The sequence below is a fragment of the Hylobates moloch genome, unplaced genomic scaffold (assembly GCF_009828535.3).
Source record: "Hylobates moloch isolate HMO894 unplaced genomic scaffold, HMol_V3 SCAFFOLD_15, whole genome shotgun sequence".
Taxonomy (NCBI): domain Eukaryota; kingdom Metazoa; phylum Chordata; class Mammalia; order Primates; family Hylobatidae; genus Hylobates; species Hylobates moloch.
The window spans coordinates 43269580-43296830 of record NW_026652290.1 but is presented as its reverse complement, the minus strand read 5'-3'; the positions used below and the strand labels follow the sequence as shown (position 1 = coordinate 43296830).

General features: G+C 44.3%; 1 protein-coding gene across 5 annotated transcripts in view; it reads right to left on the bottom strand.

Moving 5' to 3' along the window:
• AFF3 (ALF transcription elongation factor 3) overlaps positions 1–27251 on the bottom strand; it is a 611721-nt gene that overhangs the window by 91637 nt on the left and 492833 nt on the right. For 4 of the 5 annotated variants that reach the window (XM_058429074.1, XM_032176529.2, XM_032176530.2 and 1 more), the window contains one exon: positions 15657–15697. In XM_058429074.1, the coding sequence (XP_058285057.1) occupies positions 15657–15697 (41 nt within the window). The remainder of the gene's footprint in view (positions 1–15656; positions 15698–27251) is intronic. The other variant, XM_032176532.2, reaches the window with a different exon arrangement.

Here is a 27251-nt window from a genome sequence, read left to right as displayed (position 1 = left end):
GGGGACCCAGGAAGTCACTGGTGAGCCCTTCTGATTATTCAGGAAATCTGCATGGTCTCCACAGCCCTGGAGTTTCCTTCCTCAATGAGGCAAGGGAGTTAGGATGACTGAAGGCCAGTGCCCAGAGCAACAATATATGGGAAGAGTTCACATTTTAAAAACCCATGGCATACAAAGTTGGTGTAGAGAAGGGAGCAAAATCTGTCCTTCATTTTCAAATGTTAGTGAATAGGTAATAGTTCTCTAGTCAGTTGGAATGAAGGGGAAAAGCTTCAAGAAATATGTCTTAGGAAATAATGTTGGCTTGGCACTCCCCTCCTTCATTATATGTCTAAACACAACCATTGCACTTTTCAAGTTTTTTTGTCATCTTCTATTTTTAAGTGCAGAACACAGAAGGATGGCTGAAGTCCCCAGATCCACTTCCTTGGATAGAACAGAACTAGACGAGGTGTGTTCTTGCAATCAGCCCCCAGCAGAATCCAGCCATCTGGGCAGGAGAACAGAGCAGCCCCTGGCCCCATGTGCAGTGCTCAGACTTGTGCTGTGAGCACGACTCGAGGCAGAGCTGGATTCTGTCATACACACACACACACACGCACACACACATATGGTTGCTGTATATCATGTATATGATATATATCTCTATGTATATGATATATACACATCATATCTATGTATATGATATATACACATCATATCTATGTATATGATATATATACATCTCTATGTATGATATATACACATCTCTATGTATATGATATATACACATCTCTATGTATATGATATATACTCATCTCTATGTGTATGATACATACATATCATCTCTATGTGTATGATACATACATATCTATGTGTGATACATACATATCTATGTGTATGATATATACATATCTATGTGTATGATATATACATATCTATGTGTATGATATATACATATCATATCTATGTGTATGATATATACATATCATATCTACATATCATACGTATACACATATCATATATATGACACAGGGTCTCGCTGCATCACTCAGGCTGGAGTGCAGTAGCACAATCATGGTTCACTGTAACCTCTGCCTCCTGGGCTCAAGCAATCCTTCCACCTCAGCCTCCCAAGTAGCTGAGACTACAGGTGTGTGCCACCATGCTAATTTGTGTGTGTGTGTGTGTTTCTGCAGAGATGAGGTCTTGCCATGGCACCCAGGCTGGTCTCAAACTCCTAGGCTCGAGCGATCCTCCCACTTTGGACTTCCAAAGTACGGGGATTACAGGTGTGAGCTACCATGCCTGGCCAATTTTGTTCTATTTCAAGGGCACTCAGGTTGATGGAAGAGGGATCTCTCAGCCATCTAGCTCCATCTCCCAGGCTTTCCCTGCCGAAGGCCACACTGCCACCCCTAAACCTGGGCTCCAGCTGGCTCTACCCCCTACTGTGTTCATTAACCTTGGGCAAGTGGCTGCATCTCTCTAGGCTTCAGTTTCGCCATGTTTAAAACAAGTTGGTGTAGAGAAGGGAGCAAAATACTGATACTTGCCCCCTGGGCTGTCCGGGAATGAAATGGGATGATGGCAGCAAGCCCCCAGCACAGGGCCTGGGGCAGCAAGCATGCAACCCTGAGAGACTACGAGGTCACATACGCTCCCCATATCTGCCAGGACCACATGCCTTTGTCAGAGAGGAGCAGGTTATCATCTGGCTTGGTGGGAATCTTCCAACAACAGCAAAGGCCATGACCACAGTCCTTCTGTAATTCTATTAAATAGCTTAGTGGCTGGGGCCATGATTCAAAGAGAACCTGGATCTCCTTAACGTAGTCCCTCAGAAGACTACACCTTAATTTGCTGCGCTTGCGTTGGGTCCATGGTTATTTTTCTTGGCTTCTTAGCACCAGCATTAGCCAGGCTGAATAGGGGTTTCTGTCTCCAAAGTAAGATGAGGAACTGTGGCCTAATGTGGCTCCCTGACTCACTGGCTGGGAACAGGGTGAACAGGGCCACAGGGAGGCCACGTGGGGAGCTGTCAGGGCTTCAGACTCTTGGCCTGGGCTGGGCTTCATTGAGGCCCTCTCCAGTCGGCTGGATTGGGACCAGTGAGCAGGCTTACTTTGTCTGTGAAATAGGAAAAGGGGCCATGGACTCACCCTTTACAAGCAGTTGGTTCACTTCAACATTTTAATGGAACTGACCTGAAATTAATGAGCACTGTCACACTGAGTAAATGCTGCCTCTCGGGATTACGGGGGCAATGGGTAGAAGGCAGTGTGACAATTCAAACCCAAGGCCATGGACAATTACATAGAGGAAGTCTGTTCAGAATTTGGCGGATTGAATGGCTGTCCCCAAATAACAGGCATGCAGATGGCTGGGGTCTGACGCTGCCTGGTGGGGGCAGAGGCGGACGCTGCATTCTGAGGGCCAGCGGGAGGACACGACGCAGCAGTGGGCCAGCCAGCCACAGCCGGGAGCCAGCACAGGAAAGGGAGTTGGATGGAGTCAGAAGGTCAGGCCGCCCCAGTGAACAGGGAGCACATTAACCTTTCCACAGCCACGGGGGAGCTTATCAGGCTCCAAAATGCAGTCATCAAAGGCCAGCCAGCCCAGTGCAGCCAAGGCTGGCCCGGGGCTACCTCTGGGGGCAGGTCACAGGGCAGCAGCCTGTGAGCGGAGGCGAGGGCAGGCCCTGTGCCCAGAGTGAGCAGCTGCAGGATGGCGTGCTCCAGCTGGCTCTGGGAGTCCCAGGCCGGAGAGCGGAATGGTCGGGGTGGGACTGTTCCAGGGACGGGAAAAGCGGGGAAATGGAGAGGACGGGAGTGGGTAGGGGGTGCTGGCCTGAAGGGCTCTTAAAGCCAGAGAGAACAGACTCCATGGGCTTTGGCCACTTTTCTCCACTAAAAGGAGATGAAAAACAGAACAAAACAAAACAGATTTGATATCATGACTTTAACTCCCATGAAAAGTAGTTAAGTAGTTTGGTTTTAAACAAAGCAAAACAAAGCAAAACACCTCAGTCTATCTATTGGCTTTAAAACCACCCACTCATCACAGATGCTTCTGGGGCACGGCCTCCGCCCACTGCAGGCACAGGCATGAGTGATGAAGACAGTGGCACCTGTGTTCAGAAACACATACGGGCACTGAAATGCATCTTTTTTGAATCTTTTTTTCTCCCTGTCACATATATCATTTGCTGTGTTTGGATTGCTTTTAAGGTCAGATCTGGCTCAATGAGAATGGTGATGACATATACAAAATTAAAAAGGGGGGACTACCCGGTGCACCTTCACATGGCATCAGTGTAAACATTCTAACAGAACCGACCACCAATTAACCAATCACCAACCAACATATTCCATGCAGACAGCAAGTGCTTAATTTAATCTAAGTACATTCAAGAAGGAACAGGTGTACTTCTACTTCAGAAATAGATATTTTAAAAAAAGAAGTAGGGTAGATAGCAGTGACAAACACTGAAAACTATGCTAATTAAGTCTTCTCTCTCTTAATTCCAACTATGAGATGTCATGTGTATTGGATGCTTAAAATTTTTTTGGATGTAAATTTAAATACAAGTTAAATGAACCATTAAGCATTAGACACACAGTGTATGTTGTCCTTGGTCTAGAAGGGACAGCTACATTGGCATTCAAAAGGAGTATGACATAGTGACAAAGACTCAAGTAAAAATAATTTATAGCTTAGTGATTTCAATATTTTACCCCTGGTAACTTAATATACTTAGTCTGAGTATGAGTTCAGAAGAGAGGGAGCACAAAGTGGGATGACAATGGGCCAGAACCAGTATTTTTTTTTTTTTTGAGATGGAGTCTTGCTCTGTTGCCCAGGCTGTAGTGCAGTGGCATGCTCTTGGCTCACTGCAGCCTCCGTCTTCCAGGTTCAAGCAATTCACCTACCTCAGCCTCCTGCAGGTACACCACCACACCCGACTAATTTTTGTATTTTTAGTAGAGACGAGGTTTTACCATGTTGGCCAGGCTGGTATCAAACTCTTGACCTCAGGTGATATGCCCGCCTTGGCCTCCTGAAGTGCTGGGATTACAGGCGTGAGCCACCGGCCAGAACCAGTTGTCTTTTCACTGCCTCTAGGGAGAGTCTGGTTCCCTTTGGCCCTTTCCAGTGTTCGCAGACTGCAGCGAGGCTGGGGGACTCCGGTGGTGCGGGCGGGGGACTCTGGTGGTGCGGGTTAGTTTTTCTCTTCCGTGGTCACAGACACCTGACTAAGGAGCAGGGGAGGGGCGGTGGGTGGGGCTGTGCCCAGCTGTTCCCCTGCCCACAGAGGATCTGAGTAACTTGCAGGAAGTCTTCTCCACTAGCAGAGAAGGAAAGGAGGGATGTCCAGGCTAAAACTCCAGCACCTCACACCCAGGAAAGAGTACATGGGATTCCCACCCCAGGCCTATGAGAAAGGGGGCATCTGGAAGAACGTGGGAAACTGGCATCTGCAGGATGTTCGCTCTTCCCCCCCGCCGCCTTTTTGTCCTGTTTTTAATTCTGGAAACATACACATAACATCAAATTGGCCAAGGGTGTCCAGTTAGGTCGCATTAAGTACATGTATGTTGTTGTGCAGCCTAGACCACTATCATTCTTTCTGAAAGAGATCAAAACTCTTCTAACTGTGCCCCAGATCAAGTCACCCCGTGTGTTCCTGCAGGCTCGTGGGAATTGTGAACATTGAATGGGTTAAAACCGAATTTCACCCAGAGGCGCCTTGGGCTGTGGCCTCCTTGCCAGACATCAGGCAGCAAGTCTGTATTAGTCCTCAGGAATCCCTGGCCACTAAGCCATCTTAAAGGGCAATTAGTGGCTTTATACAACTTGTTATTTATTTACTCAAAAGACTGTATCCTCGGCCTGCTCTCTTCTTCTATTGTGTAAAATACATGTTTGGGACCTTTTAAAATGTGTATTATGTACCTGATTGATAGAACTCAATGGCTTCTCTGGAGCCATTCTGTTTTATTGTGGAAATTAGTACTAGGGGGGCTTTTAAAAGCTGATTTTTAGAACCAACAGCCTGCGTTTGTTCACGTTAATGCAGTGGATTGAGCTAACAGCCATCAAAGGGCTGTGAGGGACACCTCGGTGGCCTCTCTGTTGGAGCAGTGAGGCCAAGGGGCTCCACTTTTGTGAATACAGATGGTACTTGCTGGGCCTGTTAGAGAGGAGAGGGCTGCATGGAGACTCAGTTGGCATTTATCTCTCTTCACACTGCCCCCGACAGTTCTCTGCCAGGGCTCCCCCACGTTATTGAACATTACTGTTTACTTTTGAAATAATAAGTACTATTTACTTTGAAATTATAAAATGAGACCAATTCTTTGGAGATTAGCTGGAAAGGTGTCAGGAGATGACCCAGGGTGACTTTTTTATGTATTTATTTTTTTAATTAATTTTTTTTTTTTTTTTGAGACGGAATCTCACTCTCACCCAGGTTGGAGTGCAATGGTGCAATCTCGGCTCACTGCAACCTCTGTTTCCTGGGTTCAAGCGATTCTCCTGCCTCAGCCTCTCGAGTAGCTGTGATTATAGGGGTGTGCCACCACACCCAGCTAATTTTTGTATTTTTTTTTCTAGTAGAGGTAGGGTTTCACCACGTTGGCCAGGCTGGTCTTGAACTCCTGGCCTTGAGTGAGGGGAATCCTAAAGTGCTGGGATTACAGGCGTGAGCCACGGCGCCCGGCCCAGGATGACTTTTTTCCGTGAGTAAAGTAGAAAGACAATGTGGCAGAAACAGTTGGTAGCCTCCTCGGAGGCATGCAGGAGCCTCACCTGGGACCCAAAGACCCACAGTTTGGCTTTTAGGAGAGAACAGGTTCTACTAAAACATATTTCAAAATAGGGATGGCATGAGTAATAGAAGGGATATTTCTTAGGATTTGTTGATATTTGTTTTTCTATAATATCAATGTAAAAACATGCCCCATACTACTAGTTATGAATTGCTTCAGACATTAAACCCATACTCTGTTATTTTCTTCTCTTGGTTTTTAAGCCTCTTGGTAGGACTTAAATCAAAGAACATCTTATGATACCTCATGCGTGACTTTTCTTGGTGGTGCGATGAGGTAATTACTATTATATGGAAGGAGAAAGGAAGCGCCTTTTCTATTCGTCACCTCTTTTAATCTGTACATAAACCTAACAAGGAGGGCATTAGTAGCATCCTGCCTCTGCAACTGGGAAAGCTGAGACTTGGATGTGTAAATGCTTTGCCCACAGTAAATTCCAGACCAAGTTCAAGGACTCAAAGTCCTGTGCTTGCTTCATGATGTCTTGTAAAAAGAGGAGACAGTAGGGAAAGCTGGGCCAGAGGGTTTTTTTTTTCTTTTGCTTTCTTGTCTCCTTAATCATGACAGCATAAATGAGTGGCACAATTTGCATTCTTGGTCTTACTGCGTTCAATAAGTCATGATTGAGCAGTCATTTTGTACAAAGTACTACTAATTGTCAAGATGTGGTTCTTGCTCTCAGTAGTTAAGACCAGACATAAATAAAGGAGGCAGAGACTGTAAGCTGGCCTATGCCAGGAATTACATGAGGTGCTGATGGAATAGGAGCTGTGGGCGCTGGGGCAGTTGGCTATTTAAGGTTTCTGTGGAAGATGAGGCTTGACCCCAGGCTTGAGGGATGCACTGCGTAGCAGAAGACCCCTCCCATGCGTTCTTGCACTGGCAGCTGTCTAGAGCTGGCTTCAGACACTTTCTACTCAGATGCCCACAGCCACAGAGGGGAGGTCTGCCACTCCCTGTCCACCCTGCAGCCTGGCCCTGCCCAGGCCATTCCTTCTGTGTTCTCCTCCCTTCTCCACTCCTGGGTCACTCGATGCTTCCGGTCCTCCACATGACACCTCATATGTGTCCTCCCCCTTCTCCTTCCCCTGTCAGAGAGTAGGGTAATGTTGCACCTGTGTCCCTCCAGTGACACTGATTTCTTCATAGTCTGATGCAGAGGGCTGCTACTGAAGTGGCTAAGAGCACCAACTCTGGAGCCGCACAGACTACCCTGTGGCTTTCCAGACTGGGGGTGAATTACCTGAGTTTGGAAAGCAAGACTCACTAGGATTTTAGGGAGAGTACTTTAGAACACGAAATGAGGCCAGGTGTGGTGGCTCACGCCTGTAATTTCAGCACTTTGGGAGGCTGGGGTGGGTGGATCACCTGAGGTCAGGAGTTGGAGACCAGCCTGGCCAACACGGTGAAACCCCATCTCTATTAAAAATACAAAAATCAGCTGGGTGTGGAGGCTTACGCCTATAATTCTAGCTACTTGGGAGGCTGAGGCATGAGAATCATTTGAACCCAGGAGGTGGAGGTTGCAGTGAACTGAGATCACACCACTGTACTCAAGCCTGGGTGACAGAGCGAGACTCTGTCTCAAAACAAAAACAAAAACAAAAAAGAACACGAAATGAAATGAAATGGAGTTTCATGGAAAATATCTCTTTAAGGCCCTCACTTTGCATTCTTCCTTCCTCACCAAGAGAGTCGTCGTGAGGATTCAATGAAGTAAGGTATGTGAGATGCTCAGTACACTACCGGACACGCGACTGTTCTAAGGAGATCTATGACTACTCAAGTGTATGTCGGCGTTGTAGTATACTCAGTATTTATGCACAGGCCTACGTGTCCTCTACCACACTGCACATTCCCTGCGAGTGGAATCCTTGGGTAATGAATTTTTGTGTCTTCTATAGAGACCAGCAGAATCCCTACCATTTTAGGGATTCAGTACTGTAAATATTCACTGAATGAATGAAGAAGTACAAATGAAAAACATAAGTATGAATAGTTGGTGAAGACAGCACACTTTAAGTCATGTCAACAGTACGAAGCACAAAAATGAGGGGGCAGGAGAGGGAGGGAGGAGCCAGAGGCTATCTGGCCCAATCCCCACTCTCCAGAAGAGACTTCTCGATAGCATCATATAGTTCTCTTTTGTTACTGACTTCTAATCTAATTCCACTCTAATTTAATTATACTGAGTGGTTTTGATCTTTTTTTTTGAGACTTTCTTGCCTACTTTTGGACTGAGTTTTTTTTCTCATTTTTCCATTTCTTCTCCCTGTGTGTTTGTGGATTCTATAACATCCATAGAAGCAGGCATGAACACCTCTTTGAGCCACTAAGCGATGAGCCCCTGATCACCTACCTGTGATTCCTGAGGCATCGGTTGCAAGGATGGATAGCCACAGTTGCAAAAAATTATTTTCTCTTTTAAGCCCAAAGTTGCCATTATTTTAACCACAAAGCATTGGTCTAGTTCATCCATTCATTTATCAAATGACTTACAGTTTCTCCTAATTGCCAGGTACTGTGCTAGGTGCTAGAGATAAAAAGGTTACCAAGCCACAAATACTGTTACGATGCAAAACGTGGCCCAAACCTCCTATTTCTGACCCCAGCGAAGCTGCTCTATTGGTGCATGATGGGAGGCAAGAGAATCATACTGACCAGGAGTCCACGGACCTGGGATCTAGTCCTGGCTCTGCCACTTGTGGCCCTGGGTGAGTCGCATCACCTGTTCGAGGCTCAGTTTTCTCATCTGTAAAATGGGTCCCATCTATCTTTCAGGGTTGTTGTGAGGATCATACAATGAGACAGTAAATGTGATAGTGATTCTAAACTCTAAAGCTCTCAAAGTTTTTATTCACAACTTAATTGTACATTTAAAAATAACTAAAAGATGGTAACACAAGGGATAAATGCTTGAGGGAATGGATTTTTAAAAAGTTTTTATTCATATGGCATACTTAAAAGACTTCTTTTCTTTTTTCTTTTTTTTGAGACAGAGTCTTGCTCTGTCACCCAGGCTGGAGGGCAATGGTGTGATCTCGGCTCACTGCAACCCCTGCCTCCTGGGTTCAAGCGATTCTCCTGCCTCAGCCTCCTGAGCAGCTGGGATTACAGGTGCATGCCACCATGCCCGGCTAATTTTTGAATTTTTAGTAAAGATGGGATTTCACCATATTGATCATGCTGGTCTTGAACTCCTGATCTTGTGATCCGCCCACCTTGGCCTCCCAAAGTGCTGGGATTACAGGTGTGAGCCACCGAGCCCAGCCCTAAAAGACTTCTTTATAAGGAGCCATCTTGCTTTGGGGAGACCAAAGGCTGCTGAAGGCCTCAGGGCAGGGTTGATGTGCACCTGCCAGCACGCCACCTTAACATCTTCATGGAACCTTAACACTTTCTTAAAAGTGCTCCACCTCCTTTTTTTTGACCCTTAAAGAAGAGACCACCTATTAGTACTGTGTGACAACTGTGCCTGTCCTCTCACATGGCCAGGGGACTGGGTGACACATTACCCAGAAAGGTACACTTCTGTGCTGGTGGCCACTCCAACACACTTCCTTTGTTTGGCTGGAGCTGGTCCACTTGACAAGGGGTCAGGAAGATGAAGCTGAATCCAACCCCCACCCTGCCAGTCGGGTACCTGCTGCCCTCCCCACCTTGCTATGGGCCATTTCTGATCTGGCTTCTGGACACAGACCATTTCACATTCTTCTACCTACGTGGAGGTGAAACTCCCTTAGTTTTAGGCAATTCCTCATTTACTTAATTTCATTATATACTCCCTAATGGGCAACAAGGAGATTGGATATGTGAGATTTATTCGAGAAACGGCAAAACTGAGGGCAGCAAATGTGTAAGCCTTGAGTCCTTTCTCCTCGCAAAGGCAACACTCGTCTGGCTGGTGAAGCCAAGAGCACAGCCACACGGCTGCTTCTCATCCTGGCACCCCCAGCCCCAGCACAGCACCCCACAGAGCATGCTGGACGTGTTCAGTAAATATTTGTGAAATAAATGAATAAATCAATGGCAGTTGTTTGGATTTCAATATAAATGGATCTTGGGCCTGAGATACTGCCAGATGGGCAGACAGGTTACAGTCTGGTGATGCATCTCCAAGGCTATAAAAATGTAGCCGTTGCTGGAGTCGCAGGCTGACATTTCAGAAGATGATTATATGCACAATTTAACCACATGGCTATCTGTGCCCTCCAAGTGCCATCGCTTCAACAACTGTTTTCATGTTGGCTTTTTTGCTCGTTCCTCTCTCTTTTTTTTAAGTCAAGCATAATTTTTTGCAGCCTCTCATATTTCTAGCTGAACGTGATTTATTCATATAAAATTATGTTCCATTTTTATAAAACCCAAGTTACTGCAAATGATGCTTGAGGTTTCACAGAAAATATTAATTCCTGATCTGCTGCTATAAAGCATGCCTGCTCGCTGAGAGCAGCGCTGTCGCTCTGAGACAGATGGAAGCAGTCCAAGGGTATGATTAACTTCTTAGTCCTGGCAATTGCCTAGTGCTCCTCTTGCCCTAGATTTCAAGATTGACCTCCAGCTTCTCTGCAGACGCACAGTTGCTCAGCTTGATAAATCACACAAATCCCTTTTTTGATCAGAGTTATCTACTATTTACTACTCATGAAGGGAAGTTAATCGTATTCAAGGCACTTCATATGCTGCACACATATCCTTCCTTCTTCCTAACAGCACTTTGCATATTTTCCACATTGGCGGTGATGTGGCATCTTTTGCAGTGCAGAGGGTCCACACCAAAGATCCACTTTATGCTGTTTGTCCCTCTTCTTTGTCTCTACTAACCAGCATCAAATACACCGACCCATAAGAAGAAAAAACACATGAGAGGCACACAATAAGCAGTGAATAAGTGAGACGAATTGTGTCCCTTTGCGAACTGAGATTTTCTTGTAATTGGCTTCTTTACTTTGTCAAGAACTTTGCCGGGCCGAGTGCGGTGGCTCACACCTGTAATCCCAGCACTTTGGGAGGCGAAGGCAGGCAGATCACTTGAGCCCAGGAGTTCCAGACCTGCCTGGGCAACATGGTGAAGCTCCCCCCCGCCATGAAAAGTCCAAAGATTAGCCAGGCATGGTGGCTGCCATGGCACTGGGCAGGGCACGGGGAGAACTGAGATGGCTTGAGCCTGGGAGGTCGAGGCTGCAGTGAGCTGTGATCACACCACTGCACTCCAGCCTGGGTGACAGAGTGAGACCCTGTCTCAAAAAACAAACAAACAAAACCAGAAAAGAAAAAAGAATTTTGCTATCTCTTCTTGCCCTGTTTGTCTGCTTTTTTCATTTTTGGGGGACATAAATGGGCCTCTGGTAGGCCAGTTGACTCTCAGTGGTATAAAATAGATAAAAAAATTCTACTCTCCGGAGTATAAAAGAACAGACAACGCACCGCCCACTCTCACACACCCCTTCCTGTCACTGCTGGGCAGGAGGCACAAGCGAGTGGGGCTGAAGCCCAAACTCCCCTTCTGCTTGCCATGGTGATCCAGTTTCAACCTGAAGTACATTTTGCCTATTTGGGGTGAACCATAAATTAAGTCCATTAGTCAGGCAAAACCAAGCAAGGGAAAAGGTTTTTTGGGGATGATCACAGTTGATTTTTAAAATTTACATAATGGAAATATCACAGTTTTAATTTATCAAGATTCTGTATTGATTACAGAAGATTCTCTGAACTTTAAAGCATACAGTCTGAACTGTCAGGTATTGGATTTGTGCTGAAATGCCAATTTAGAAAATAAACCAGGAGACTGGAGAAAAGAAAAGACAATACTGACTTTCCAAAGATATCTGGACATTCTCTAACCTCCAACAACCCAGAGGGACGAGACTTCTACCCACCCTTAGGAAGGGAAAGGGAAACACACCCCTTTCTTTTTCTTATAACTGGTCTCATCAGGTCAGATCTCAAGGCTTTGAAGTCGGGCTTCCTTATAGGGAAACAGATAACAAAAACTGGCTTCCTACAGTGTAAACTCATGTCCTTCCACCAAACCCAACTCAATGAAATCCTGTTTCATCATTGATTTGTATATCTTGGAACAAAATAGCTCCGGCCTTGTCTAAATGTCCTTGTGTTCACTGGACACTCAAGGTTGAGGGTCAGTGGAAGTGAAATGAGCCCACGGATGAGCAAACTTGCAGGACACTGAGGTTCTGAAGGAGGATAAGACCCAGAGTGTGTCACAGACATGCTCCTCCATGAGGAACTGGTGTGCATGGCCAGAGCCAGTGCGGGCTTTTCTGTCCCGTCCCAGAATTCTAGAACTCAGGAAGCACCTTTTGAGGTCTAAAAAGTGCTTCTCCCCCAAGAACAAAGATGAAGGCACGACCTAATCATTATGAAATTTTATATAAAGAGGTGATAACAGGCTGAAAGCAAAAAGTTTAGGAAACCAGGATGGTTTGTGTAAATGAACGTATAATAGGTTAATACCAGGCTCCAAGTAGCCAGAGATATTGGGCCTGGAACCCCACTTTGGGATATTCAGGACCTGGGGAGATCTTTACTCAATTCCTTTCCCACCCCGAGGTTCCTCTGGCAGACAGAACATTAGGCAAGTCATACAGTGGTCTGACTTGAGGCACTCGGGTCATTTTTCTAGAAAATATTGGTTTATTCAAAAGAATAAGTAATGTGAGAGAAAATGACATCTGTCACTTGATAAGTTATTCTCTACTTAAAAACTAGAAAATACGAATGCAATTAATTCAGCAGGTGTTTTAAAATCATTATTTTGAAGAAGGGTTTTAATTTCCATCTTGAAATGGTTATAAATGCTTATCACTTATGGGGATTACGTCTGTGGCCCTGAATTAGTAGAGAATATGCAATAGAAAAAGAACGGCTGTTATTGAAAAGTCAAAAAACAACAGATGCTGGAGAGCCTGTGGAGAAAAACGAATGCTTGTACACTGTTGGTGGGAGTGTAAATTAGTTCAATCATTGTGGAAGACATTGTGGTGATTCCTCAAAGACCTAGAGGCAGAAATACCATTTGATCCAGCAATCCCATTAATGGGTACATACCCAAATGAATATAAATCATTCTATTACAAAGACATATGCACGTGTATGTTCACTGCAGCACTGTTCACAGTAGCAAAGACATGGAATTAACCCAAATGCCCATTAACGATAGACTGGGTAAAGAAAATATGGTACACATATGCCATGAAATACTATACAGCCATAAAAAGGAACAAGATCATGTCCTTTGCAGAGACATGGATGGAGCCATTATCCTCGGCAAACTAATGCAGGAGCAGAAAAACAAACACCACATGTTCTCACTTGTAAGTGGGAGCTGAATGATGAGACCCATGAGGGGGAAACACACACTGGGGCCTGCCGGTGAGGTGTCAGGGGGGGGAGAACATCAAGAAGAACAGCTAATAGATGCTGGGCTTAATACCTAGGTGATGGGTTGATAGGTGCAGCAAACCACCATTGCACATGTTTAACCATGTAACAAACCTGCATATCCTGCACATGCGCCCCTGAACTTAAAATACAAGTTGAAGAAAAAAAAAAGAAAGAAAGAAAAAAGAAAAAGCACAGAGAAGGTAGCTTTACACAATTGCATTCCTAGAATAGCAGACAAAGTCAACTCGTCACTTTGAAATGACCACTTCTGAATAGAAAAAGTGCTACAGTAAAGTAAGGGAAATGCCCTATTATATTTGAGGATAAAGAAATTTGTAAGAAGAGTGGTGACAATGAAAACCTCTGTTTTTGGGTGGGGAATGGGCTTGACAAGGGATTTTTTGTGAAAATATCAGAAAAAACTTAAAGGAAGGGGCATTGTTCATCATTAAAATCCACACACATTTTCTCTTCAGGACAAAGTCATATATATTTTGGGAAGAAATCTTCAAATGTATCAGTCCTAGTTTCTGATGAATTGTCTTTATATTTGCCACCATGTCTTCAAAATGAATCCTTATTTTCCTAAAATAGGTTTTGATTCATTCTACTAAAGGTCATAATGACATTTTGTATTTATATGTGTAGCTTTACTAAAATATAATTTACATTCCATAAAGTTCACCCATTTAAAGCATACAGTCCAGTGGTCTGGTATACTTACAAGGTTGTACAACCATCACCATAATCTATTTTTTTTTTTTTTTTTTTTTTGAGACGGACTCTCGCTCTGTTGCCCAGACTGGAGTGCAGTGGCGCAGTCTCGGCTCACTGCAAGCTCCGCCTCCCGGGTTCACGCCATTCTCCTGCCTCAGCCTCTCCGAGTAGCTGGAGTAGCTGGGACTACAGGCGCCTGCCACTACGCCCGGCTAATTTTTTTGTATTTTTAGTAGAGACGGGGTTTCACTGTGGTCTCGATCTCCTGACCTCGTGATCCGCCCGCCTTGGCCTCCCAAAGTGCTGGGATTACAAGCGTGAGCCACCGCGCCCGGCCACCATAATTTATTTTTACAACATCATCATCTCCAAAAGAAATCTTGTACTCGTTAACAATGACAAAGTTTTGTAAACGTTGAGGGCTTTCCCTTGCGTCTCAGTGCATTTTGTTGAAGGAATCGCTTACTTAAGAAGAAAAGACAAAGACAGAAAAGAAATATGTATAGGAAAGAAATGACTATGTTATATTCTAAATGTGTTTTGATCTAGACTCTTTCCTCCTCCTACTGACACATTCGGAAGCACAGCAGTCATCAGCTTTTGTGAAAATCCTAAAAGCAATTCCAGAAGATCATGTGCCAGCCACTCAGGACACACAGGCTTGTGTGGTTGTCATGGGGAAGGTTTTGTAATTGAAATAAAAATACTCATGCTCAGTCTGCCACCACACAGAAAATGCTTTTCACTCACGCACACCAGATAATTCGCCTAAGTGACAGGTTTTACTTTGGAGGAAGCACCGAGCTAAGCTGGTTTACACAGTCAATGATGGCTCATTCCATGAAAAAGGAACTGGGAAGGAAGGCAGGGTGGTGAAGGTTAGCTAGACAATGTGGAGGTGCTTGCCAGCCAGCCAGCCAAGGGCACAGCTCCTCCTGCTGCTTCTAATGCTGTGGAGACACACAGGGATTTCATCTTTACCTCCTGACAGTTCCTCAAAACATGCACACACACGTGCGCACACACACACACTCTCTCCAATCTTAGTAAGTGAAAAAACAAAAACCAAAACCAATCAAACCAAACCAAGGGTCTGGTATATTCTAGGAAGTGACTTTACATACCCGCATTCAACTATCTGTCTACAGCCTTTCAGACAAAGCAGGATATAAAATACAGCCTGTGTGTGTTTCTTGATGAGGTTTACACATCTCATTCAGTAACACGTGCCAGGAGAAAGAAGCCAAAGCAAGGAATAAAAAGTCAAGCATGTGGGAATGTGAGTTGTTGGGTTATGTGCATAAAATATTTCAAGAGAGAGAATCCTATCAAAAGATAGATAGCTCCCAGTGAAATGATATGGAAAAAGTCTGAAGAAAACATCTCAAAATAAATGAAGTACTTATTGCTGAAAAATGAGTTTAGATCTCAGCCAATTCCAAAGTTCAGAATTTACTGCACCGTTCAGGACTTTCTCTCTAAGTTTCTTGTCCCTTGTTTCATTGCACAACAAAGGATTCTTCATACTTGCTATGAAATACAACAAGGCGATTTTTGCAGTGATAAACTCCACACATGCATGACAAATCCAAGCATGCAAAATATTTAACATCCCAGTTCACAGATACTTTAGGGACAAAATCCAATTATGAATTATATGCCACAATAAATAGGGCTCAATGTTTCATAAAGCAATTTATAGTTCATAAAAATGACAAAATGTACCTGTCAGACAGAGCGCGGAGAGCCGTTCTCTGAGCTGCCTGCTGGAAGAAAGAAAGGGCAGAGATGTTTATTTAATATTCTGACTTTTGAATTATGTGCTCAATCAACATTTAAAAAAAAGACCCCTGCATTACGCACATTTTTGCCATGTGGCCAAATTTTAAATGACTAGCAATGTAGTAGAGAGCACTGTTGTAAAATGTGAAATGTGTGTGATGAAATGAACCTTCACGGAGAGTTAACTGAAGCCCGGCAATGCACACCTGCAACTAGGGAGTGAGTTTGGAGGGGGGCAAAGGACTGCACCCAGGTAAGCTTAGACAGGCCTCTGGAAATTGGCAAAGACCAGAGCTACTTCTCTGAAATCACTTTCCCATTGCTTTATTGTCCTTTCCTATAAGAAAACAAAAAGGTCTGTTTTGGTTTCTTTGTAGCTTCTTTCCCAATGAAGGTGTAATTTTTCACTCAGATTTCAGATTGAAAGTTTCCACAGTTGGAATATGGAATGCCACTAGAAATCTCAAGGGATTATTGATTTTTTTTTAGGCATAGTTAATGATATTATGACAACGGTTTTTAAAATTCACATCGAAATGTTAATGGATACAATTATCTGCTGTTGGGATTTGCTTTAAGATAATACAGTGGGAGGGCTGGGCGTGGTGGCTCACGCCTGTAATCCCAGCACTTTGGGAGGCCGAGGCAGGTGGATCACCTGAGGTCAGGAGTTTAAGACCAGCCTGGCCAACATGGTGAAATCCTGTCTGTAATAAAAATACAAAAATTAGCTGGGTGTGGTGGCATGCGCCTGTAGTCCCAGTTACTCAGGAGGCTGAGGCCAGAGAATCGCTTGAAACTGGAAGGCGGAGGTTGCAGTGAGCCAAGATCATGCCACTGCACTCCAGCCTGGGCAACAAGAGCAAAACTCCATCTCAAAAATAAATAAATAAATAAAATAAAAAAAAAATAAAAAAATACAGTGGGAGAAGGGCAGAGTGGCTGGGCACATACATAAGACAAGATGGCCTTGGGTTGAGAACTGCTGACGTTAGGCAATGAGCACAGGGCAGATTCTTATATTATTCTGGCTATTTCCCTACATGAAATGAACAAAACTTTCATTTGTATTGAAAATGTATTGATTTGTTTTTTGTTTTTTTCTTCTACTAAAATTAATGTGTGTGTGTGTATGTGTGTGTGCTGAAATTTCCCATAATAAAAAACTAAAAGAAAAAAATCATAAAAAGCTCTATTTTGGCCGGGCATGGTGGCTCACGCCTGTAATCTCAGCGCTTTGGGAAGCCCAGGCAGGTGGATCACCTGAGGTCGGGAGTTTGAGACCAGCCTGACCAACAGGGAGAAACCCCGTCTCTACTAAAAATACAAAATTAGATGGGCATGGTGGTGCATGCCTGTAATCCCAGCTACTTGGGAGGCCAAGGCAGGAGAATTGCTTGAACTTGGGGGGCAGGGGTTGCAGTGAGCTGAGATTGTGCCATTGCACTCCAGCCTGGGCAACAACAGCAAAAGTCTGTCTCAAAAAAAAAAAAAGGTGGGGGGGCTCCATTTCTCCATCAGATTCTCCCAAGTTTTGTACTTGCTTTCCTTTTCTCTGGCTATTCTATTTTTCACACATTTGCCTTCTATCTCTGGGCCCCATGAGGCCAAGGAGGGCATGTGGCACACGATGCCCTCTGTCTCAGAAGTCATGATTGGGAGGTCAGTAGACCAGGCCTACTCAGCGTACACTGGGAAACAAGGAGTGTGCAATGGTCCTCTCCTGTCTGCATGATACACAGGTCATGTTTACTGTTTTTTGTTTGTTTTTTTCCTGAGACAGAGTATCTCTCTGTCACCCAGGCTGGAGTGTAATGGCGTGATCTCAGCTCACTGCAACCTCTGCCTCCCAGGTTCTAGCGATTCTCCTGCCTCAGCCTCCCAAGTAGCTGAGATTACAGGTGTATGCCACCACACCCAGCTAATTTTTGTATTTTTAATAGAGACAGGGTCTCACCATGTTGGCCAAGCTGGTCTCGAACTCCTGACCTCAAATGATCCACCTGCCTCTGCCCCTCAAAGTGTTGGAATTACAGGCATGAGCCACCATGCCTGGCCTATGTTCACTGTTGACCAAGGACCTCACAATACTTCTCATGCTGATCCCCCATCACATTTAGATATCAGGAAAAATAGAATCTTCAGGTTAGAAAAAAATGACACCTCAGAACCACTTTCCCTGTTATGGAAATAAAATACACCCTTGGTGACAGTTCCATATCTTGGGATAAAAATAAAAGTAGAAGCAGTCATCATCCCAGAAAAGCTCCTTCCTAAGGTAGGAGCTGGATGACCTTGGTACACTTTTAGAATAACATAGACATGAAAGATTAAGGCAGGGCAGTGTCAGGAAGGTGCAGGGACAGGCAGCCGCTCCTCAAATGGTGCCTGGAACTGTGAGCAGGTGTCAGTACATATCTGCTGAGTAAATGTTAGAGGAATAAATCAGTCAGGGAAGCCTTCCCGCTGAAATCTGAGCATAATTCCTAATTTTAAAGACAAGGAGGGATGTGGTCAGGAGAGAGGAGGCATTGGTAGTACTGGGCTAGACAGCATAGCAGGGGCCTGTCCCAGCCTCTGGCAGCAGCTCTCAACTGGGGCACCCATGACTCCCAAACCCTGGGTGTCTGGAATCGATGAGGGTGTTTCTGTGCATTACATTCATGAGGGGGATCAATAATGGCAGTTAGTGTCTGGGGCCAGGGATACCAAAGCCCTTCAAAGAGCAGGAAGGTCCCTTGTACAATGAAGAATTGTCCCCTTAAAATGACAAAGGGTGCCTGCAGAGGAACACTGTGGCAGAGTAGGAATGAAAGGAGAGCAGAAAGAAGGGCCGTAGGGAACATGAGCTCCAGGGCCTCGCAAAGATAAGAGGAACTGAGACAACTTCTGTAAGCAGTGCAACAACACTGAATTAGGAAAACCATCCAGTCTGTTGAGCCGCGGTTGGAGAGTCCGACATTCTGGGACAGGTTTCATCATTCATTTGCTATGGACCTTGCGTCTGGCCTTCAACCTCCGGCTTAGTTTCCAAACCACCCTTTCCTTCTCTGAATAGGGTGCTGAAAGAGACAGTCAGTCCGTGTTCAGGCTACTATGGACAATCCAAGGGGTTACTGTCCCCTCCTCATTCCCTAGATTCTGAATGAAGACCCCATGTCCTGGTATTCCACTGTCATAGGATTACCTCAACAGATAAAAGAATACAGATCTACCGATCTTCTTGATAAGGAGAGCTGAGGGAGCAGCGAGAGGCAGGGGAAGAGGACCGGAGCCTGAGGAGCCCACGCAGACACCTCCAGGGATGCGTGCTTCCCTCTCCCCTCAGTCCTTCTCCTGTGCTCTTCCAAGGAGCCAGCCAAGAGCATGCTGATAAAACACACCCAGCAGGCAACAGGTGGCATCAATGCTGGCAGGTTTGTCTCCTGGAGAGTTTCCCTCTCACTCAGCAAGATGGCTTTCGCTTTAGGCCGCAATACTTGAACTTAACTCCCTACTCCTGACTGTTTGGCTGAATATACAAGAAGTATTTTTGAACTGCCCCAAAGAAAGGTGGAATGTATTATTAGTATTGTCTCTTAACATCATCTCAGCAGGAGCAATCAGAGACTGGCTCTTCCTGGAATAACAGAAATCGTAAGAGGTGTGACTAAAAGTTCAATAGAAACCTTCAACATAGCATCTGAATTTCCCCCTAGCCATGGAAATAGACCAAGGCTGTCAATATTTTAAAAGGCTATTGACTCTTTTTCTCTCCCGCCTCCAAACAATTCCTGCTGACTTCTGTGATACGGCAACAGTGCTTGTTGATGTGCAGCTTGTCAGAAAATGATTTAAAAAGCGAAAGGAAAACAAACAAACAAAAAGCAAGAAACACTGCTGTCTGGCCACCACTGGAGTGCCTAGGAATTGAGGCATCCCAGGTGGTGGCACCTGTTGGCAACGCCACAGGACTGATGTTAGCCCCGTCTTCTAATACAAGCTGAGTTGGAAGCTTAGAGCAAAGGCTGCTTTCCTTTAGCGGACTAGTGTAATGCTGGGAACAAAAGGTCCTTCTGGGCTGAGAGACAGGGCACCCTACCAGGCACTAAGCAGTGTTCTCCAGTGATTCTTCACTCTTCCAATCTGTCACATGATGTATGCTACCACGCATGTAACACTGTTGTACTTAGCACCATCAATTGCCTGCAGTGCTTTTTTTTTTTTTTTTTTGAGATGTTGTTTTGCTCTTGTTGCCCAGGCTGGAGTGCAGTGATGCGATCTCAGCTCACTGCAACCTCCGCCTCCCTGGTTGAAGCGATTCTCCTGCCTCAACCTCCTGAGTAGCTGGGATTACAGGCATGCGCCACCACATCCAGCTAGTTTTTTTGTATTTAGTAGAGACGGGGTTTCACCGTGTTAGTCAGGCTGGTCTCGAATTCCTGACCTCAAGTGATCTGCCTGCCTCAGCCTCCCAAAGTGCTGGGGTTACAGGTGTGCGCCACTGTGCCCGGCCTGCTCTGCTATTTTTTAATGACTAATTTTCATTGTGCTATTTAATTTGCAGTTATTCTACATCATTAAAAATTTTACAAAAACTCATCATCTATTATGAAAGAAGAGGAGTATATGTTAGATGTTTTCAATAATTTGAGGAAAAAACCCTTCATGGCATTATATTAATTGTATGTCATATACCAAAGCAAAGACCATCAAGATGTTTTTACTGACTCTTCTCTTTAAAAAAACCTTCAGCTTTTGCACACTATTTTATTTTACTATTGGAAAATAATAAAATGAATAAATATTGGAATTAAATGGCAAAGAAAAAATTAGGTGACTCATGATTGAAACTTGAAAAAGTATTCATAGTAAACTAGATGAGTTGCCCAATTTCATTCCTTCAACAGTTATACATTACAGCAACTATATTTTTCTCTTCCTAAATCTCACATCATCTCTTCCTTGCAACTTGCCTTTATTCAGTTCTCAGCAAAACAGGTTGAGAGGGTTAAGAGAACATGTCATTGATCATTCCTGAGTTCATTATTCATTATGAATGATTCTAAGCTCCAGTCTATGAGACAAAACATGTTCTTTTTTTTTGCCAGAAATTGCCATTTTCAGGTTCTCCTCAAGAGATGACATATTTTCTCTGTCTTTATTATAGCAAGCTTGTTGTTTGGGAACACAATCAGTAGATATTCAGGTTTCAATGTATGCTAAATGAATTACAAGTCACATTTTGTTATTGAAGGGAAATCAAAGAGGAAATTAAATGCCCTTATTGTAATTGGGTCAAGCACTGAACAAGTTCATGGATCCTGGAGTGGGGAGGAAAACAAAGGGAGAGGCTGAAATTCAGGGGGCTCTCAGAATGATCTCATTTCTTACTTGATAGAAACAGAACTTACGCCTGGACAGGTTTGTAATTCAGTCTGAAGTACCTACTATGTGCAAGCACTGGACTTGGCTAAGGTGGCAGTCACAACAGACAAAGCCCTTGCCATATTGTGCTTAGTGTCTAGAGGTGGGGCAGACATGAAAAGCTACACACACACACACACACACACACACACACACACACACATACATACACAGCAGTCTACATTCCAAGGGGCATGGCTGAAGAGGACAGGGTGCTCTGAAACCAACTAATGAAGGAAACCTTGTTTGGAATGAGTGTCAAGGAAGGCTTACTAAGTAAGAAATAACAAAGCTGAGGCTTAAAGGATAAAGAAAAATGATCAGATCAGAGAAATGGGGGTAGGTGGCGAGGTGGGTGCTCTAGGCAGGGAAGCTCTAGTTTGGGAGCAAAGGCCAGGAGCTGGCCTAGATCCTGGCTCAGCTGAAGAACTACAAGATGTCACTCTGCTGCAGTTCAGCAAGTGGTAGGGACAGCAGCAGAGCAAGATGAGGCCAATCCCAAGAGTTTTAGACATCAAGTGAAGTATTTTAGGTATTAACCACAGGACAATAGAAAGTCATCGAAGGGTTTACATTAGGGGAAGCTGGGTGAAGCATGCATGGGGCTTGCTTATATGTTCTTTGCAACTTCCTGTGAATCTATATATAATTTAAAAAAATAGTAGGGAGTGAGGCGTAAGATTTTTCAAACATCTTGCTGGCTTCTGCATGATGAATGGAATTGGGTAGGAAGGAACAAAATTTGAGGTTATTGCAGTGATGTGGGCAAAAGAGCATGGTAGCAGTGAAGATGGAGAGAGCTTGTATTACATTGTGAAGGTCTGATTGAGGGAACAGGTGACTGATTGGATGTGGCAGGCCAGGGAGAGGCATCAGGTGTGAGGTCCAGGTTTCTGGCTTGGGCACCTGGTAAGGATGGAGATTCACTTGTTAAGTGGATTAAACTGGGGGCATAAGAGCAGGGGGCAAAGGTAGAATTGAGTGTTGGGTGTGTGAAGTTAAAGTTGCTTACAAGATGTTTCAGCAGAGACTCTGAGTAGCTAGCTGGATACATGAGACTGAAGTTATTAAGTGCCAATTACGTAAGAAACATCAATAACAGTCATAAGGCCGGGCGCAGTGGCTCACGCCTGTAATCCCAGCAATTTGGGAGGCCGAGATGGGCGGATCACAAGGTCAGGAGATCGAGACCATCTTGGCTAACACGGTGAAACCCCGTCTCTACTAAAAATACAAAATTTAGCCGGGCGCGGTGGCAGGCGCCTGTAGTCCCAGCTACTCCGGAGGCTGAGGCAGGAGAATGGCGTGAACCCGGGAGGCGGGGCATGCAGTGAGCCGAGGTTGCACCACTGCACTCCAGCCTGGGCGACAGAGCGAGACTCTGTCTCAAAAAAAAAAAAAAAAAAAAAAAAATAACAGTCATAAAAATGGATTGAGGTTTCTGGATCTACATTTTGCTACTGTTCTAAGAGAAAAAGATTTAGGTTTCAACTGGTTGGGATATATCTTTGTGTTTTCATTATGGATGTCAGTAACCTCCATTTTTGCTATCAACAGTATCAGATTTATTCTGCTGACAATAAAGGAGGTATCTCTGCACAGGGATTTTAATCAGCTTGTTGCACCTGTGATAGGACATTGTATCCATATTCAAATACTTGAATAAATGCCCTTGTAGCTAATCTTAGTTTGTGTTTTGCTGTTATTGAAGCACACTGTAAAATTTAGACCCAATCACGTATTTTTATAGAAGTTCTATTTCTAAAGCCTTACTTTTTTGCTGTTCTTTTTCAAGTTGAGACTTGTACTTATTAATTTATTTCACGGTTTAATTTCCTTCCACATCTATAAGCAATTTTATGTTTCATTATCTTAACTTCTATGCCATTGTTTTTCACTTTAGTCCTAGCTAATGGGTCTCTTAGCTTTTTATGTTGTGGGCTTCCATTTAGTATTTTTCAACCCGTTTAGTAATATCTGCAAGACAAAGGAAAAATTCTTAACTCCTCTCTATTTTTTTCTCAGCAATAATGAGTCTTTTGCATTTTCGGATTCCTAGAAATAAATGCTGCCTAGGAAGCATTTTGTTCAGTCAACTTTGACCTCATCCCATTCTCTATAGGGGTCAGGCAGAGTCAGGGATGATAATATAATTTATCATCCAAATAAGAACAAATTTGAGAGTGAAACGGGATGCTAACCAGACTGGAGTCAGAGACAAAACGAGAAAATCTGGCTGTTCTGGGCACATGGGGCTGTACAGTCGCTCTAATAAGGACTGCTCTGTGCAAATATGACTTGCTGCTTATAAACCCTGCTAAATAAGATCATGATAAGAAGGCAGACCTCAGGGCCTGAGAAGCATGCCAATAATGAAAGCACAGAGCTGAACGGGGTCAGCAGAGGACGAATCCTTCCAATTCCTAATGTTGAGTCCAACCGATGCTTGTGTGATTTTCTGGCTCTCTGTCTATCGGCTCCTCCCTCTGTTCACTGCAGACACTCTGAGGTCTAGCTCACCCTTTATGTTAAGTGTTAACTCTTTTGTAAAAATTCTCAGGCTCCTCTCCATGCACTCCTAGTCTGTAACATGAGGTAGCCCTGGATTCTAGTCATTTTTGGGGAGTATGCCGTCTGCCTCATGACAATTTTAGTTTTGGCTTCCCAAGTTCCTTACAAGAACACTGACGGCAGATATCGTAGCTCATTTTCCCTCCACCTAAAAGAGCTCTGTCTCAACCCATAACACTCACAAGATGTGAGCAGGTAACCCTGGGGATGACAAATACCACTATTTGCCACGATCTCCAATCTAAGAGGTTTGTGGAAATACATTTTTTCATATCTGTGTATTATTTCCCTTTGCTTTATTTAAATGCTTGGACACATTTTCCTCTTTGAAAAATATTTGACTATCTTCTGCTTCCCCACATTGCTTAGGTTTGTTTATGCCTACTAGAAATTTGATAGACAATAACAAACATTTATTGAGCACCTACTATATCCTGAGAAAAATGCTGTTAGGGTTGACCATACCAGATGAAGTCTGCACAGGCAACATTATCTCACGAGGTGGATCCTATTATCAACAGAGTGATCTGGGGGCCTTACGTGAGGCCAGATTGTCAGGGAAGGCTCTAATTTGGCAAGTCAAATCTGAGAGGACTGAGAGGGGCATACTCATTTTTGTTGAGCATTTCTAGGACATTTCACTCCCTAGAGATACACCCACGTGTGACATCCACTTCCTGGTTCTCCCTGCTCCAAAGCACGTGGCTCTTCTAGGCTCTGGAGGCCTTTGCCATCACAAATGAAAACGTAGGCAGCTGCTATCAGTCAGGAGCAAGAATAGAAAGGTGTGAGGACAACGTGAGAGGGTGCCGCAGGGGCTGTCCCTGTCCAGGTTAAGGCTCTATGGAGGGCACAGAAGATACATGGCACCCTGCAGGGCAGGACATTCTGAACACTATGAAAGCAACATTATGGGTGAGAGGGGCCCTGAAGGATGCCTGGAGGAGGGCTGTGGGATACGTGGCTGGTGTGGGGGTGGTAAGAGGTCACTCTGAAGTGGGAGGATGATGGCAAGAAGACCATGACCATGTGTGAGGTTATTAGTGTTCGCCATGATGTGGGGTGGGTGATATCTAGCCCTAAGCCAGAGTCTCGGGGCAACTCAGTCTCAGCCTCCTGAGTAGCTGGGATTACAGGTGCCTGCTACCACGCCTGGCTAATTTTTGTAGTTGTTTTTTAGTAGAGACGGGGTTTCACCACGTTGGCCAGGCTTGTTTTCATAATTTTATACTAACGTTTATTTATATTCATAGAAAATATTTTATATTAATCTACTTTAATATTTTTGTCCAGTGCATTTAAGATATTGAAACAGAGGTCCAGGAAGATTAGCTTGCCTGTGGTCTCAGAGCCAGTAAAGGAACCAGGCCAGTGAGGGCTCCACAGAGCAGCCCCATTCTGCCTTGGCCTCACCATGGACTCCTGTGACTGGAGGTTGAAAGCAAAGGGGACTAGGTGAATTCTGAATTGTGGCAGTTTCAGCGAGAAGAGGACTGCTGGGATACTGGGTGGATGCTAACAGACACTGGGGGAAACCTTTATCTGGGGATGCCAGTGAAGGGGAATAATAGGAGTCACCTCTTAGACAAGTGTTGGCAAAGGAGATGGGAGGATTTCAGGTTTCTGAGACTAATTTCTCTTCTCAAGAGGGTTATATCCTTATTGTTGATCTTGGCCCTTGTCAAAATCTTCTGTGGAAGAATTCTTTTTACCTCCAGGGCTCACCATGACAGAACTATGTAAAGGAAGTAGCTGTCTGGGTTAGGTCTGGGTAGGAGCAAACATCGCTGAAGATTCACCTGGCAGAGCGGGCAAACCTACTGGTGCTGTTGGATGCTGGTGGAAGATCCAAGCTCAGCTGCCTGTTCTCAGAATCAGGTGGCTGAAACATGGTTTCTGGGACTGAGTTTTGGCAAGGCAATTGTGCCTTCCAGATGTGCACACACGCATACATGTGTCTGTCTAGCTACAATTTCAAAGTGACAGCAAACAAACAAGAGTAGCCATCGGACCCAATGCTGGCTGAGCTGCTAGGAGATACAATGCAGGTAGTATATGCATTTAAACTCCTGGTTCTTAGGAATGGAAGTTTAAATGTGGAGTGCAGATGGTGATGCTGGTCAAAGTGAGGAAGTGATTTACCTTCTGGACAGCTGCCTTGGCTTCCAGATCTCACTAGAATGGGCAGGTCTTTTCTAGAGGTCTGTGACATACAATTTTAGGGGAAAAAATAGAAAGTAAATCATCAGTAATAAGTGCTAAGTTCTAAAAGTGCCAGTTGACTTGTCTTTCCAGATAGTTCCAGCCTTGGTGGGATTTAATGCAGAAGAGATGACATGTCAGAGTGACTGGACTATGAGGCGATCGTATGCACACGATGAAGCTTTGCATAAAGGTGATACTGATGTAGCTCCTCATCACAGCCTAGACTATTTAGGTTCTGCTTGGGCAATGGTTCAAGTTTCCTAGCACAAAAAGACCTGTGTGCGCGGAAACCGCTGCTTCGTGGTCCAATCCCTCCACCAGATGAAAGCACTAAGTACTGCAGGTTCCATCATGACTCTATGGACTGCTCCTCTGGGCCTGGGTCATTCACATGTTCCTGGAACTCATCTCACAGGGCAATTTCAATGCAGGCCAGACCTTGAGCAAGGCCAAGATGGAGATGTCCATTAATGGCTTTCATCTTTGGCTCCGCAGGTGGATACTGGGATTAGTCATTTCCTATTTTGTTGAGTTTGCCAAATACATTTCGGACCTTTAAAAAGTCCTTATGCTATCGCAATATGATGCTTTGGTAGAGTCCTGTCCACTTTCCACTGGCCTTGGCAGGTGGTTGAGTATTATGAAAGCAACTAGCGCCTAAATTGTGAAATACAAATGTTACTTTGTTTTTGTAGAAAGACCAGATGAAAATAACACAAAATGTTTTGGTATTTTTGTTAAAAATGCAATCCGGGCTTGAAGAACTTAAATCTAAGTCTGGCTTTATATTTCATTTAAACGTTTTTTACTCAGGCAAAATAGCAATATTTGAAGGCAAAAACAGGTTTGTAATGATTAGGAAAGATTCTCCTAATTGCACTTTGCAAACCAATTATACAAGAGAAAGCTGAACCAGTTCTGAGTGTGTTATTATTGTTATTAGGATTTTCACCTCTCAAGTGAACAGTGCTTTACGATTTATATGTGAAAGTGCTTTCGCATGTAATGTATAATAATCACACAGTCTTCTTTGAAATACCTTGAACTTTAAGAACAAATCCGGGTTGAAAGAAGAGGTACTCAGAGAAAATAATGTGAATCAGATCTCTCCAGAGAATCAGATCTCTCTACTGGAATCCTTGTGTGCTGGGTTTTCTAGCATGCAGATGACCATGTCTGGGGGCCTAACATTCTAGCCATTATCTGGCGTGCTTCTTAAAGATGGTCTTGTTTTAATTAACACAACCTTTTGGCTGCAGATCTGGTGGGGATGGAATTGGGAAGTGCCAAGGGACCTTGAATGATCACGCATGATTTTTCTCCATGTAGGAACAACAGGCTAAGAGAGTCTCCTGA